The 16,784-nt window shown below is 38.9% G+C and overlaps 1 protein-coding gene across 6 annotated transcripts in view; it reads right to left on the bottom strand.

Moving 5' to 3' along the window:
- Window positions 1-146: 146 nt before the first annotated feature.
- Window positions 147-16,784, bottom strand: part of SENP2 (SUMO specific peptidase 2) — a 32,235-nt gene continuing 15,597 nt past the window's right edge. For 3 of the 6 annotated variants that reach the window (XM_030328967.2, XM_032594724.1, XM_030328970.2), the window contains exons 8-17: window positions 15,963-16,057; window positions 15,485-15,536; window positions 14,408-14,474; window positions 12,342-12,518; window positions 10,968-11,099; window positions 8,874-9,077; window positions 7,818-7,897; window positions 4,843-4,927; window positions 2,940-3,035; window positions 147-1,456 (exon numbers count right to left, since the gene is read on the bottom strand). In XM_030328967.2, the coding sequence (XP_030184827.1) occupies window positions 1,394-1,456; window positions 2,940-3,035; window positions 4,843-4,927; window positions 7,818-7,897; window positions 8,874-9,077; window positions 10,968-11,099; window positions 12,342-12,518; window positions 14,408-14,474; window positions 15,485-15,536; window positions 15,963-16,057 (1,051 nt within the window). In that variant the 3' untranslated portion in view covers window positions 147-1,393. Of the gene's footprint in view, window positions 1,457-2,939; window positions 3,036-4,842; window positions 4,928-4,979; window positions 5,132-7,817; window positions 7,898-8,873; window positions 9,078-10,967; window positions 11,100-12,341; window positions 12,519-14,407; window positions 14,475-15,484; window positions 15,537-15,962; window positions 16,058-16,784 lie in introns of those variants that run through there. The other 3 variants (XM_030328968.1, XR_003971670.1, XM_030328969.1) reach the window with 3 other exon arrangements.

The raw sequence follows: 16,784 nt of genomic DNA, 5'->3' as shown, positions 1-16,784 counted from the left end.
AGCGGCCTCGCCCTCCGGATGACAGACACGCGGATTCGCGAACACGTGGCCAATATTCCCGGTTTTACACCCCCTTGCTTTTGTGCACCAAGGCAAGTGTGGGAGGTTTAAGTAAGGGAAGGGTTAGAAATCATCTCAGCATATCCTTTTCAGGTTCTGCCAGACAACCTTTATTACATCGGAAAAAGCAACACTAGGCACTAGATCTTGCAAAATATGTTCTGACCAACTCTAAACTTTCTGAAATTAAAAATGCGTAACCACTGTAAAGTTTTTAATGAACAAAAAAGTTAAATACAAACTTTCATATGCAAAATAGATTATTGTATAACTGGCAGCCTCACAGCCAAGTACTAAATTTTCTTCCAAATTTCCGTGGGGGTGGAATGGGGGGGGATGTAAATCCTAATGAGTACAAAACTTAATTTCGGCTTTATATATAGAAAAAAAAACAAACTTTGAGGAAAAATAGCTTTTACATTGAATAGTATCTCTTGAAATAACAGCCCAGGCCAGCCCTTACAATTCTGAGGTTTATACTCAACCAGATCTGGGATGAAAATTAAGCTTTAGGGTTTATAGTTACTTCAAATCCAGTTTCAAGAGTAGCCAAGTCAGCTCATTCCCAGAAAGAGCAGTCTCTTTAGGATGACCACCACTCTTCTGAAAACTCCTGGATCGCCAGAGTTCCTAGGCCACCGGTCCATTTTCCACGCCCCCAGGCCAAGGCCGTAGTGTCAGACGTCCTCTGAAAGGCAATGAGAGCCCTACCCAAGGAGAAGGCGTTTCTTTCTCCTCTCCCGCACTTCCAAGCCTCAAGAACGAGAGCTCCAGCTTCAAGTTGGCAGTTTCTGCTCCAGCCTTCGGGAAGTTAATTAACACTTCCTTCCTCCCCCCACTGATTCCCCTCCTGATCTTCAGCTGGGAGTGGAGCTTGATTAACATTCCTTTCAAAAATAAATAGTTCAAACAGGTAATTCAGAGTTAACTGTGGAGCAGCAGCAAACAGCCACTGCCATTATGTTTGTAAATGAGTGAGCGAATGAACACACGTGAACAAACACACAAAAAACAAATCATAGAATAAATCCTGCATTTCCCACATTCATAGGGAAAAAAAAAATCTTAAAAAAAAAAGTATTAATTAGCGTTTGTTCTTGTGTGGGTTGAATAGTCCAGGGCTCTGAGCAGGCACAGGCTCACACACAGGGTCCACGCACGAAGTCGGGCCCAGGGTGCAGGGAGAGGCCTGCGTGCGCGTCCTACAGCCCAGTACCTGTGAGCCAGCAGGGGCGATGCGGGGACTGTTGAACCCACGATGCATGAGGTATATGGAAACATCCGTCCTCCGTGAAAGAACCACCAGCAGCTAGAGGGACCGGGCGGGGCATTCTCACAGCAACTGCTGATGAAGGATTTCCCACACCATCTTCTTCCGGAAGAGAGGCATCTGGTGCTGCAGAGGACCCACAAACGACATGTATGTTACACATTACCGTGCACAGCGTCAACCTGCAAGTGTAATCAAGTAAATAACCCATGTGCTTTCTATAGCCTTGACTCTCTCATGTCATGGTTCAGACTTACAAAGCCAAAAAAAAATGAGGCTATAATGTTATTATATTGCATGTATCATAAGCATCTGTACATGCTAAGGAAAATCTGAGCAGGATGCAGAATTACACAGACTCCACAACTACCTCATAACACAAAAACATGTGCCAAAATGGAAACACCCAGGTGGTGGCATAATACCAAACTTTTCTACTTACGTACATTTTCAGAACATTCTAAAATGAGTATCTTCTGCTTTTTTGAGAAACATGAACTTTATTTAAATAAAGGAAAAAACATTAAAAATTTTCTGTGTACCAAATGTTGTACACTGTCAATTCTGTTCAAATGGCAACTTCAGCCCTTCAGACCTCACGTCTCAGAGAGCAAATAACTCCTTGTATTCAGAAGCATCAAAGAACAGAATGCCTTAATATTCTGCTTTAAGATCATCACTGCAGGAGCCAATTTTCAAAGCAGCAGCACGCAAGACAAATCCAAATCACCTGTAATTCAACTAGTCCTCTTTTAGTGAAATCAGAAGTTCACACCCTTGAGGTACTCCTGATGTCTCATTATAATAAGATGAATACACCACTTTATTATAAACTAGGGCTTTCCTACCTGGAGGGGCCTAACACATCTTAACACATGGATGCGTAGTTATTTTAAATAGCTCGAAACCTGTAGTAAAAAATTACACATTTATTCTTAGTAAAACTACTCAAACCAATTAATAAGTGCCTTTATTTTAGACTAGAATTGTCTTAATTCAGCATAGGAGCCCTAGAAGCATGAAATAGGGTTATTAGTTCTATTCAATAAGTACAGTTTGGTAGACAACATTTATCAAAATGAGGTCTCTTTAGGAAAAATGTGTCTTACAGGGGGTTGTCTTCAGTTACACAAAGGTTGAGAATCCACTATTACAGATTAATTCTCAAGAGTTCCCAACACACTCTAATAATTCCCGCCCAAATGGAGAACCCCAAATAACCAGCACAGAAGGGAAAAAGCAGTATTTGTAGTTACAGCTTACACCTGTGGCTTAAATTCTCACGAGGCCTGATTATCCAGAGGGAAAAATCTTACATGCCTCCTCCTTTAGCTAGAAATATCAGTAATACTCAGAAATTAGAGAGCTCCAGAGTCCAGACATATGCAAATTGTCTCACTGGTCACCAAAGACTAAACATAAGAGCAGTGGCAGTGACAAACGCTGATACCAGCAAGAGCAGGGCCATGGCCAAGGGTTACGGCAATAATAATAGTGGCACAGCCACCATTATTAAGACCTTAATGTGACCCAGGCACTGGTAACATGCTCTAAGTTTATCTGGTTTAGAAACAAGTAAGTAAGTAGGTGAGGAGGGATCTTCACTCACCTGAGTAAATGTGATAGGTTTGTCCCTAGAGATATAATCTGCATATTTACAAGTAAACATTCCACAATCACTCCCATTTAACTGTTGAGGAATCTCCTAAAAATAAAAAAAAAAAAAAAAAAAAAAGGGAGAAAAAGGCATAAAATTTCATCACACACAAACTCCTTTGACTTCTTACAAATATTCCCGTGGATAAACAATATTATAAAGGTGTACATTAAAGGTACTACACAAACACAGGCTTTATGTTGTATAAAAACCCTAACCATGACATGAAGTATGTGACCCACACAGAAAATATTTTTTTGGAAAGAAAAAAAAAAAAGCAAAGTGAGAATTCCTTCTCTCAGCTCTCCTATCAAGAAACCAAACTGAAAGGAAGTTTACTACTAGGAACAGGAATTCTAGTCAGAATGGTTTCAGAAGCACTTTATAACTTTTGAAAAGGGCTAAACGTGAGGAGCACCTGGGTAGCTCAGTCGGTTAAGCTTCCGACTTTGGCTCAGGTCGTGACCTCACAGTCTGTGGGTTTGAGCCCCGTGTCGGGCTCTGTGCTGGCAGCTTGGGGCCTGGAGTCTGCTTCGGATTCTGTGTGTGTCTCTCTCTGTCCTCCCTGCCACTCACACTCGGTCTCTCCCTCTCTCAAAAATAAACATTAAAAAATTTTTTTTCTGAAAAGGGCTAAATGTGGCACAATCAGAAACACACATACAACACAACGAACCTACTTGAAGACTGCACGGTTTAGCTTCTCTCGCCAAGAAAATAGGATGAAAACTTTCAACCCCCACAACAAGCAGGAGAAAGAAAAAAGCTTCTTGATAGGCTTTAACCAAGATCTTGCTCCGATGGCTCAATTTTGTCCTAAGCAAGAGCCCAGCTTCCTGCAAGCAGTGCTAAAGGCATCATAAACCGATCTAAGTGAGGTAAATTCACACACTCCCCAGGCCTCTGCTGCCCTGATCTTGGCCAGACCCTACACACTTTGGCTGCCGACTCAGCGGAGCACAAGACAATAATAAGAGAGAGTCTGAACCCCTGCCGGAAAACATTCTAGATGACAACAGCTAACTTTTATTCAAAGAAATACAGAGGATTATTGTGAAAAAAGAAGACTGTTTGAACATGTGTGACACCCACGCACATGGTAGGTAGCTCGTGCTTTTCTCCTGAGCACAGCAGCTCTCACAGAGCGGAGAACTATGGACACCGATACACAAAGGAAGAGAAGTTGTTTTCTTTATCACGTTCCCCACACCAGAACGTGGCATTCGTCCTAACAGACTCTCCTTACATCTCTCCTCAGGAAATTTCAAAGCTCAACCTTTAAATCATTCAACTTAGAAAGGAAAATCCTGTGGGACAGGTGAGCCATTACACACAGGTGAGGGCTAAAATTGAATTCATGTGGCTTACTTTTAAAAGGAGCCATTAGGACTCAAAATGTATGCAATCTCCAACCCCGAATGAGATTCAAATCTGGCAAGTATAATACAAAGCATATTCACAAACAGCGTACTTGACTCTTTTGAGAACCTGTGGCACGGGACCCTTAAGATCTAAATAAACAAAATTCTCAGAGAAGTAACAAAAACTTTAAACCTTCATTAGCACCAAACAAGAAAAGTGGCTGACTTTAACCTATTTGCTTTTCTGAGAAACATACTAGCATGCAGTTACGTTTACAACTTAAATAAGAAATAAGGCTAAGAAGCAGGCATCTTAGTTAAATCTTGCCTTTCTCAAGATTTAGAAGTAGGTAATAATTCTTAAGAGTACACTTCAGGAGAATGCATGCCTAAGGGTATGAGTGAGTGAGGGGAGGGAGGAAGCCAAGTCTACTAACAGGTCTCTGTCACTAAATGCAAGAAAGCACTTCAGATACAGACGGATCATTACTTACATGTGGCTTCATGCTGTAGTGGGTCCACTCTAAAAGATTTAGATCAGTATTTCTTTTGGTCTTACTTTCATCCTGTAAATACTGACTAAAAAAACAACAAAGAAGGAATATATTGATGAATCCCTGTGGAGACTTACCATTCTGATTACAAAGGACATTACAAACGATGTTAACAGACATGCTATTCACAAATCCATCTCCATTAGCTTTTTTAAAAATGTGATTGCTTCCGGTTTTTAAATTGAAGTTTTTCCTTATAAAAACTGTACATGCTTTAGAAAATTAAAACCTGTAAAATGTCATATGCAAAAGACCTTATAATAGCCACTCCAGAAGTAATTACTATTAATAGTTTGCTGTGTATTCTTCTAGCTCTCCACCCCTAACACACAATGTAAAAACATACACTTTATCCTATTTTAAAAGGACTTCATTTTACAACTCGCTTTTTCTCACTTAACAATAGACATAAAATGTGGTGGGGAATGGGTGAAGCAGGTGAAGGGGATTAAGAGGACACGTATCGTGATGTGCACAAATAATGTTCTATAATTGTCGAATCACTAGGTTGGCTGTAGTGCACACCTGAAACTAATAAAACACTGTGTTACCTATGCTGGAAGTTACACAGAAAGATAAACCAGAAGGTACCTATATACTTGTGGTAAGCACAGCATAGCGATAGAGATGTCAAATCACTAAGCTATACACCTAAAACTAATGTACCATTATGTGTCAACTATACTTCAATTATAAATAAATAGATTAGAAACAACGGGCCTAGACTCAAAACAAAAAGAAAAACAAAAAGAAAAAAATGAAAAAAAAAATGTCATTGCCATGAAAAACAAAAAAAGGAAGACTATTTTAAATTAGACTAAAAAGACATTAAGTCCATGTGTGAACCTGACTGGCTTCCTGGATTTAGAAAAAACTATAAAACATACCTGAAGAAACCAGAACATGAACCATATGTTACATATGACCGATTGCTAATGTTCTTAAGTGTGATAATGACATTGTGATTATGTAAGGAAACTTCCTTGTTCCTAAGAGATATATACTTAAGTATTAAGAGTGATTTAAGGGGCACCTGGGTGGCATAGTTGGTTAAGCATCTGATTCCTGATCTCAACTCAGGTCATGACCTTGTGGTTCGGGGGTTCAAGCCCCACATCAGGCTCTGCGCTAATGGTGCAGAGCCTGACTGAGATTCTGTCTCTCCTTCTCTGCTCCTCCCCTTCTTGCGTGCACGTGTGCACTCTCTCTCTCAAAATAAACATTAAAAAAAAAACAACTATTTACAAAAAAAAAAAAAAAAAGAGTGATTTAATTTTATCCAGATCTCCCAAGGGTCATCAAATTCAACCCAGGCATCTGGGTTCTCACCCTAAGCTGCATGTAAAGTAAACCAGCATGGGTTTGCTAGGGCATGCACTCTCAGTGGGAGCATTACCAGCCCCAAGCTGTAGAAATTGGTTCTGGGAAGGCAAAAATCTTACATATTTCAATGGTTTGTAGCCCTCTAAACCCAACAAAACAAAAAGTCTTATTCCTTAGCACTATTTTGTCTTGCCATGGAGGAATTAAATTTTTCTCTGGGCAGGGGAACTAATAGTGCAAAAAAAGTTCAGAAAAGCTGAACCAGGAGCATCAGGAAAGGGAGAGGAACTCGGATACCCACAGAAAGTGGGGGGGGGGGGGGGAGGCAGAGAAAGAAGAAGAGTGAACGTAACAGAAGTATGATTTTTTTGTAACTTTTTTGTAACTGTAACAGCAGCTTACTTTGCTGTATGATTTCAGTGAGAACATTTCTATGTATGTGATATTACATATGTGTATGTGCACATGTACGTATGTGTGCACATTTTATATACATCCTAAACAAAACAGACTAGGAGGAAATAACTGCTTTATAAACAATTTGGTGTATCTTCTGATTTTTTTAAATCTTTTTTCTCTTCTGTTTAAACTTTCTATTCAAGATAAATAGCTATAAATAAAGGATCTTTTACACAAAAATAATATTGAAAAAGAGAGAAGTGAACTGTTGTTAATAACAAATTTCCTTGTCGTTCATTTAAAAGGCTCCTTACTTAACTATCCTTATGAAAATTATCCAAGTATCTTTACTAAAATTACAAACAAGAACCCCCATTTGCGTCTGGTGAGCCAAAGGGGTTCAAAATAGACTGCTCTTACTGAACTACTTCCTCTACTGTGAAAATCATGTCAGCACGTTACACAGCTAATAAGTGGCTATGGTTTAAAGGCAGGTTTCTAGCAATTACTGTTTGAAATAGTTGCCTACAAACCATATCCATATGCTTGAATTTAAAAGTTACCTCTTGGTTCTGAGATGAACCCAACCATCATGGAAAGCACAGGGACATGACTGGGTTTAAGAATCAGAGAAATAAGACTCTCTAGCTAGGGGTGCCTGGGTGGCTCAGTCAGCTGAGTGTCCGACTCTTGATTCCAGCTCAGGTCATGGTCCCAAGGTCGTGGGATCGAGTCCCCATTGGGCTCCAAGCTGAGCATGGAGCCTGCTTAAGACTCTCTCTCTTTCTCCCTCTGCCCCTCTCCCTCACTCGTGCTCTCTCTCTCTAAAATAAAAAATAATAATAAAAAAAAGACTCCCTAGCTAACAGTTCTTTAGAACATTCAGAAGAATGTATCAATCCCAAAGAAACCTAATTCAAATCACAGGATTCTAATAAGATATATTTTATATTATAACACATGATAAACTTGTTTCTAATGATGCTACTAAATAAAACTTCTCAGTTAAGATCAGATATTAGGTTCTTTTTTGACAAGAAGATGAATTCAAGTCAATTCCTGAATAACCGAGAAGATAGCCTTCGCTTAACATTAGACCATCACCCAACAGAGCCTCCTAGGATTGGATAGAAGATAGACCACCTAACAAGAGCATAATGACCCAACAGTGAAGTTTTTTAGCCTTTACTTACAGGAGAATCTCACAGATCCTGTGGCCCTTTTGTCCCATAGAATCCAGATATTTGAGACACCTTTTTCGTAGGTCTATCACCTATAATGGAAAATTACAACATCCAGAAACATCTTAACCACAACAGGAGAATTTTATTTCTAAAAATAAAGCCTCTTTTAAAAAGTCAATACACATATCAACATAAATGGATGTCTAAGACACATTTTTTATAAAATATCACAGATGATATGAGCTTCATTTCTATAAAGTTATATATTTCAATTCCTGGAAAAAAGCCTAGAAATTTACCAAAACATTAGTGGTCTTCTCAAAGTGAAGAGATTTTTTTTTTTTTTTTTGCTTTTTGCTTTATATCTGTACTTTTCTATAATAAATCTGTACCTTCTTGTAAACAAAACTAAGAAAATCAAATAAAGAGCACATATGTGTTACTAAAACCCTTTCCTGTCTTCCTGTATGCCATCTAGTTTTCTAAGCTGTTCAACTCAAGAACAAAAAAGGACTCTACAGAGTACACTTTATATGTACTACTGGACTCTAACTGGACAGAAAAGGGTAGACTTCATTATCCAAGAAAACAGCTATTACAGAGGTGCCTGAGTGGCTCAATCAGTTAAGCGTCTGACTCTCGGTTTCAGCTCAGGTCAAGATCTCATGGTTTGTGGGTTCAAGCCCCACATCAGGCTCTGTGCTGACAGCATGGAGCCTCTTGGGATTCTCTCTCTCAAAAATAAGTAAATAAACATTTATTATTTATTTATTTTTTGTTTTAAAGTTTATTTCAAGAGAGATAGTGGGAGTGGGAGTGGGGGGCAGAGAGACAGGGAGAGACAGAATGCCAAGCAAGCTCCGCACTATCAGCACAGAGCCTGACATGGGGCTCAATCATGACCTGAGCCCAAATCAAGAGTGGAACGCATGACCGACTGAACCATCCAGGCACCCCAATATATAAACATTTACAAGAAGAGAGGAGGGGAGGGAAGGGGAAGGAAGGGGAGGGAAGGGAACACAGCCATTATGTAAACTCCAACAATTACCCCTCTCAACTTACCACCAGGCTCCAATGTACCTTCCGATGAATAGGCACCAGAATAAGTTCCTGTTCAAAGAGATTGACCCCTTTGGTCCATCTTTTCACTGCTTGGTAACCACCAGACTTTAATTTGGGATAGAAAAAAGTACTGAATGCATGAAGTGCTGGATACCCTTGTTTTTTGTTTCTTTCCACCAGAAGATTCATGTAAAAATTAATGACCTGTAATACCAAGGGAGTAAACATCAGAACACAGCAAGTACATTACCCAAACTACATTTCTACCTAACTGAATTAGGATGAATTGGAGATAAGAAGCTCCAAGAAAAGAAGGTACTAGAGATGGGGATGAAAGGGCCATTTACTGCAGAAAATGGAAAATAAAAGATAATCAGGGCAAAATGGGAGGGACTAAGAAGGAGTGAAATTGTACTTTTGAACCATGAGCCATGGGAAGGAACTCAAGGAGAAAGTCTGCAGTAATGAAAAGGTGTATGTAACTATATCACACACAATAATATGCAAAATATGAAACAGAACTGAAATTTACTATTTATAAATTTTACTATATATAAAAATATTAACAGGAAGAAAATATACCTAAACATTAACATTTTGTTTATCTTTGGTGGCACTTTTGAATGATATTTTTCTTTTACCTTTCCTGTATTTTCCTAATGTTCTATAATAAATATATAACATTTATAATGTAAAACAAAATTCTAGTTTTACAAGAATGTGTTTATGGGTCATTAGTCATTGGGGGAGAGAGGAGGAAGGCAAAGGGGGAAAATGCAGGGACTTTGGGGAGTTAGGGAAAGGAAAGCTAGAAAACATGCAAGAAGAAAGAACTCATTTTAGCTAAGTATATAAGGATACAAGACGACAATTAGGCAAATTTTTTCAGTTATCGCACAAATAAAGAAAAAAGACATTTTACATATACATTTATGCACAATGATCAATCTATTTATTATTGAAAAGATAAAATGGCTCTTATAAGAATTCATCTAAAATGAAGTATCACTTGCTCCTTCCTTCAACTCATCAGCTACACCCAAGGTTTATCAAAATGTCACTGAGCAGGCACCTGGCTGGCTTAGTCTATAGAGCATGTTGACTCTTGATCTCAGGGTTGTGAGTTAAACACCATGTTGGTCATAGAGTTTACTTAAAAACAAATAAATCAATCTGTAAAAAAAAAAAACAACAATGTACTGAAAACTACTATTAAATGAAGTGGTGGATGAAACAAAGCACCGATGCAGAAGAGGGAACCATTACTAATTAAAGGCAACAATCAGAATTGACTACCATTTTAAGGTTTGAAATGTTTCTGGTTTTTTATTTATTTATTTATTTATTTTTTATTGTTTTGAGAGGAGGAGAGGGGCAGAGAGAGACAGACAGACAGAGAGAATCACAAGCAGGCTCCACACTGTCAGCACACAGCCTGATGTGCTGATGTGGGGCTCAAACTCACAAACTGTGAGATCATGACAAGGTGCCCATTTTGTTTCGTTTTAATGTTTATTTATTTTTGAGGGAGAGAGATAGACAGAGCATGAGCAGGGAAGGGGCGGAGACGGAGAGTGAGACACAGAATCTGAAGCAGGCTCCAGGCTCTGAGCTGTCAGCACAGAGCCCAAGGCGGGGCTTGAACCCACAAACTGTGAGATCATGACCGGAGCCGAAGTAGGACACTTAACCAACTGAGCCACCCAGGCACCCCATGAAGTGTTTCTGTTTTATTTTTATTTTTTTTTTTTTAATTTTTTTTTTTTCAACGTTTATTTATTTTTGGGACAGAGAGAGACAGAGCATGAACGGGGGAGAGGCAGAGAGAGAGGGAGACACAGAATCGGAAACAGGCTCCAGGCTCTGAGCCATCAGCCCAGAGCCCGACGCGGGGCTCGAACTCACGGACCACGAGATCGTGACCTGGCTGAAGTCGGACGCTTAACCGACTGCGCCACCCAGGCGCCCCCAAGTGTTTCTGTTTTAAATGAAACTAAAAGTGCGTTATTATAACTGGGTAGAAATCACTTTGGCTGTGGACAGTAACGGTTAAGCATAATGACAGAACAGGGAGGGGAGGGAGAGACAACTTACTTCATCATTGAGCCAATGATAGTTCTTCAAGGTCTGTATATCTCCTCGAGTGATTCGCAACTTGAAAGCGCTACTTAGGATCTCATCCTGTGGGCCATGACCTAGGGCATTACTGATCTCCTTTTCCATGTCCTGAATTAGAAAGTCCAGAGGTTGTATTTTAAATAGAACCAACAGTCAGATTTCAAAAGTCTGAAATTTAAAAAAGCTTTTCATCTCTGTAATACAAAGTAGACTTATTAATGGTTATAAAAAATGTTAGTTCAATTACTAGCTTCTGGAAACAATAATTTGGTAATAACATTTATATTTATAATTTCAATGATCTTACTACCATTTACTGAGCACTCTGAGCCAAACATGGTACCAGATGCTGAAGCACATCATTAATCCCTGCTTGTGGGGAAAGTATTATCACCATTTTACATAAGAAGTAAAACTCAGAGAACTTAGGTTACATGTTCACAGTTATTAAGAGCCCAGCCTGGAACCCAGGGGTGTCTAACTTACTAGTCTTTGCTCCTTTCACAATACTCTTAAAGTATTTTGACACTTTCCTTATTTATCTACTAAACTTTTATTTAAACATAGCAAAGTAATAAAATTAGGACCCGTAAGAGATGATACTATGCAGTTTGGAAATGAAGGAAATAAGCAAACAGGGAGAAACTGGAAAACAAGGCACTGGTCCAGCAACTGAGTCCTCACTGAATAGATGGCTTCTTTACTCTGAAGAATTACACAGATAAACGCATATTCAAGCTACTGAGACTGAATCTATAAACCCAATAGAAATTATTTTCATTCAAGTATTTTAAATCCTGCTTCTCCCACTACACACAATTGTGCTATTTTATGGATCTCTCCACTTGCATGTCCAACATACAGTAGGTGCTCAACAGATACTCACTGCTTAGGACTGACTACCACCTACCAATACAACATTGGAAAATAAGCCACAATGTGGGCTCACCTTTAAAATGAGAATTTACAACTATTTTCATTTCCTTAGTTTTTCACTAATCACTTTTAAAAAATACAATGGACTCATTTCTAATGCTAAACTCATACTATGTAACCCAAAATATTTGAAGGTTAGGGAAAAAAATCTACAAAGAACCCATTATATTCCGAGATATGTGACACATATGTCTGCTCACATTTGCTGAACATTAATCTGATCCTTTAGGCCACCTTCACAGATCACTAATGATCAATGTAACCAGTGACTGGACAGCCCTTAGGCCTGATTTGTTTCATACACTCATCCCTAGCCTGGAGAAACGCCTCAAAACAAAACATTTGTTCAAGTCTTGAATAACTGGGGCTACTTAAAAACACACCTCTTATTCTGATCAACACAAGAAATAATACCTCTGTAAGTTCAAGAAGATCATCCATCCTTTTATCCCTCTCTTTGCCCGAGCAATGTTTTTCTTTTGTCTCAAGTATTGACATTTTCCTCCTGAGTAAGCCATTGCTCCCATTGCCCAGGCGGAGTCGGGCCGACACCTCTTCGGATAGGTCAGGTTCCAGTTGGTGTCCCCTCCTCTGATCAAAAAAGTTTCTATAGTCTATTGACATGTTTGATATTTACACATATAAACATACATAACACATGAAACATAAAACAGTGCCATTATCCTGAAAGAAGAGAGAAAGCAAACCTCCCAAATAAGGAGATTTTGTGTATCTATCTCTGCAAGATGAAACAAAAAAATGTTCAAGACCTAAGGTTCACAGGACACCTCAATTACAAACCATGAAACAGAACACTCATCACTTTCCCTGGAGGCAGAAAGGAAAGTATTTTCAGCTCTCTTATGCCAGTGGAAAAATAAGACGGTTATTAGACATTCTGAAATGTTTAAAAAAAGCAAAAAAAAAAAAAAAAAAGACCCATAATCCCATCACTTAGAATAAAGCATTACGATCCTTATAATAAGTAAACTTGTTCTATTTCATCTTTTAAGAAAAATAATTACTCATATAGAAAAATGTACATTTATGTACCACTTAATTTTTTGTAAAATTAACACCTATGTAAGCACCATTTGGGTCAACAAATAGAACTCTGCCAAGATTCCAGAAACTCTGACAATACCCTTCCATATTGTGACCCTATGTAATGTTTAATATTAAATTTCAGTTATCTAGTAGACCAACTTTTAAAATTAAGAAACTGAGTTACAAATAGAGCTTCAGACTAGGACCACACTAGTCTCAGCATGCTTAGCCTGTACTCTTCACTCTAGCTGACTGCCAGGTATACTGGTCCTAGGAAACTAGCAGCTGGTGGCCCCTCCCCACATTCCCGGGCAGCAAAGCCTTCAGGTTCAGCAAGAATAGAAGCAAGAGATAGTTGGGTTCTTTTGTTTGTTTTGTTTTTAATGTTTATTTATTTTTGAGAGAAAGAGAGAGAGTGTGAGCCAGGGAGGGGCAGAGAGAGAGGGAGACACAGAATCCAAAACAGGCTCCAGGCTCAGAGGTGTCCGCACAGAGCCCAACGAGGGACTCGAACCTATGGACCACCAGATCATGACCTGAGCTGAAGTTGGATGCTTAAGCGACCGAGCCACCCAGGCACCCCAGCAGGACGTAGTTTTTAGCCAGGTTCCAAATATGCTCCCTCTCTTTCTTCTCTCAGGCTTAGTTCCTCTCTTCTTTCAGTTTGTGCTCCATAGGTGATAAATGCTAACTCAATACAAAAGGCTTCGCTCCAAATTACTGGGGATGGGGAAGTTCTGAGACCTAGAACTTAACGAATGACTTAGCCTTCAGACTAATTCTTACAAAAAGGTCTAATGGGAGAAGAAAAACTTGATTATACTGGTACTTCACATAAATCAGTGTCCTAAACTCTGGCATTTCCATGTATCTAAAATGTGAAGTAATCCAAAACTTCAAGCTCGCATTTAATTTAGTAATGTATTTCTTTTGGATACAGAGTGTTTAGCAAAGCACTCTACTACTATTGTTTAAAATGTTAGTGTTGGTATGGGGATCACTGGAACACTTTTTGTTCCAATACTTACATAGAAAAACATTAAATCCAGTTAAGCCTAAGACTGCTAATATTTTCAAATAAATCTGAGATCTTGACTCTGAAAAGAAATCCTGAACCTATTTTTCCTAGAGACATACGGTTTTTAAAAATTCTCCAAAAGAAGCCAGGCAACACAGATAAGGGTTGGGATGGAGGCAAGTTGGTCTCTCTCACAAAAAAAGGTGGCTACCATACAGAGGTAAAACCCCAGGAATTCAGAAGGAAGCCAGAAGTTGTGTATCTTCAATGCCTGCTGCTTTTTCAAAGAAAACAACAAAATTAGAAATCAAAGTAATATTTTTCATCTTTCTTACTTGTCATGAGCACCAAAACTTTAACGTGAATCAGCTGAAAGAGTAAAATGATATAACATTGAACTAGGGTTTCCACTTACACCTTCATTTTCAAGTCTGAGTCCAACTGTCCTCTCTGTATCAGAAATTTTCCCCTTTGAACAACACCTGAGGAAAAAAATTGGGAGAGTGTAGACTGGATATATACTTTTTAATGTTTATTCATTTATTTTGAGAGAGAGAGAGAGTATAAGTGGGGAAGGGGCAGAGGAAGAGGGAGAGGGAGAATCCCAAGCAGGTTCCATGCTGTCAGCGCAGCGCGTGACACTGGGCTCAAACCCACAAACCATGAGATCATGACCTGAGCCGAAATCAAGAGTCGGACACTTAGCCGACTGAGCCACCCAAGCACCTCTAGACTGGATTAATTTTAACCTGTAAATGATACACTAGTTTTAGAAATAAGACTTAATAATTTGTAAATAAAAACTGCCTTGAGTTTATATAGTCCTCTAAACCAAGAGTCAGCAAAGTTTCTGAAAAAGGATCAGATAGTAAATATTTTAGGCTTTGCAAATCTTGTGGGTTTTTTAAGTAATCTCTATGTCCACCATGGGGCTCAAGTTCACGACTCTGAGGACCACATGCTTTACCACTGAGCCAGCCAGGTGCCCCAAGTCTTAGAATTTTTGTCACATTTTCTCAACTTCCATCATAGCTTAAAAGCAGCCAGACAACATGTAAATGAATTAGCATGAATGTGTTCCAATAAAACTTTACTTAAAAAAATAGGCAGGTGGACCAGATTTGGACAATGGCCCATAGTCTACCCCAAACTCTGTTATCAAGGAACTATCATCCAAAATACTAAGGGCACACAGAACTGCCTTCACTGTTCTTATACTAGAGGTGCTAATGCCTAAAGATGCCTACCACAACCACACTCCTATCCAAGTGGTACCTGCCTGCATCTCCCAACCCCTAAAGCCCAGAAGAGAAGAGCACCCTCTGAGCTAGGGTGGGCATTAGACACAACAGCTACCCGTGTACCCATATATGCTAACCAGCTACCAGAGCTGAGTAGAGTTCATAAGTCTTTAGACATAGTTATTCACAAAAATAGCTTACAAAGAAAATAATCCATCAAAAGAAAACTTAGAATGAACTGAACCATGTACCTCTTCTCACTTCTCACTGAGCATAGAGGTCCCCTTGTTTCAACAACTCTATCTGCGAAGATGACAAAGAAAAGATTGAATGTTTCCTTTATTAACCAACCATATAGCTAGAATTTCAACTTACGCAGTTTCCAAAGTATCAAGACATTCACTTATCATTTAGTGCCGTTAGTGAACAGCCAGTGGAGAAATATGAAGAAATTAACAAAATAAATATTAAGAAACTAACTCTAGGCTCACAAAATACTTGCTATGTAGAAGCTAAGAATAACAATCAAGAGGTATTTTATGAATCTACTTCATCTTGAAATTGCTTTTTTACTAAAGTACTTGTACTGAATAAGACCAAGTCAATGCCCTGGGTCAACAATGTTTTAAAGTTTGGTACACCATCTTTCACTAGCACATCATTTCTCAATTCCGTATGCACATGAACTAAGGTCAATACACGGAGATAAGGCTAAATCTGGGAACTCACATTGTTTTGGAACAAACTGAGTTGTTTTGACTCCGTGACTTTGCTCTTCCCCCCAGCCTTTGGTCTTTAATGTGTCCATGTGACTTCTTTGAGAGCTTAGAAACATAAAAAGTGAAGAAGGTCAAATACAAAAGGAAAGTCCACCATAAATATTCATGATCTCCGACTGACAAGCTTCTCGAAATAGGAGTTATTGATTACCCTGTAACTTCAAAATTATGAGAGGATGCAACATAGTAACATCTGGGACTTGGATACAAGGAGTGTAATCCTGATTCTAATACCTCAGCCAAGTTACCTAACCTCCAGTTTCTCTGTAAAATTGGATGTTCTCAATCCCCAGCACCCACCCTGACTAAAAAAACCTCAGTGTGATAAAACTCAGGTTAAAAGATGAAAAATTGTAAATGATATAATGAAATGGACCCTGAAACCATACAATAAAAGCAGGACTGTAAACGGCAAAATAGTTTGAGGATTTTGCCAACATGACAAAAGCAAAAGCTCAGGAAGCATACTGCTGCTTCCAACAGTGGCTAATCAAAACGGAGAAAATATTAACATTCTGCCTAAGAGAATAAAAAAAAAAGCTCACAGACAGCAAGTTAAAATTCCTAGACAAATAATCTTCTGCTATTTGTACATTCAACAAGCTAAACAGTCCTGTGACTTTTTCACCTTCAACTTGCCGTTACATGATTTCCAGGATCTTCCCCACCCCCACCGTGTATTCTCACACCACTTGTTAGAATTATCACCTGTGCCTCAATCCTGAGCTCATATATTTTTTGTCCCTTTTTTACAGGCTAATATAAGGCCAGA

This window comes from Lynx canadensis, chromosome C2 (genome assembly GCF_007474595.2).
Source record: "Lynx canadensis isolate LIC74 chromosome C2, mLynCan4.pri.v2, whole genome shotgun sequence".
Classification (NCBI taxonomy): domain Eukaryota; kingdom Metazoa; phylum Chordata; class Mammalia; order Carnivora; family Felidae; genus Lynx; species Lynx canadensis.
This window is presented reverse-complemented; position numbering and strand designations above follow the sequence as displayed.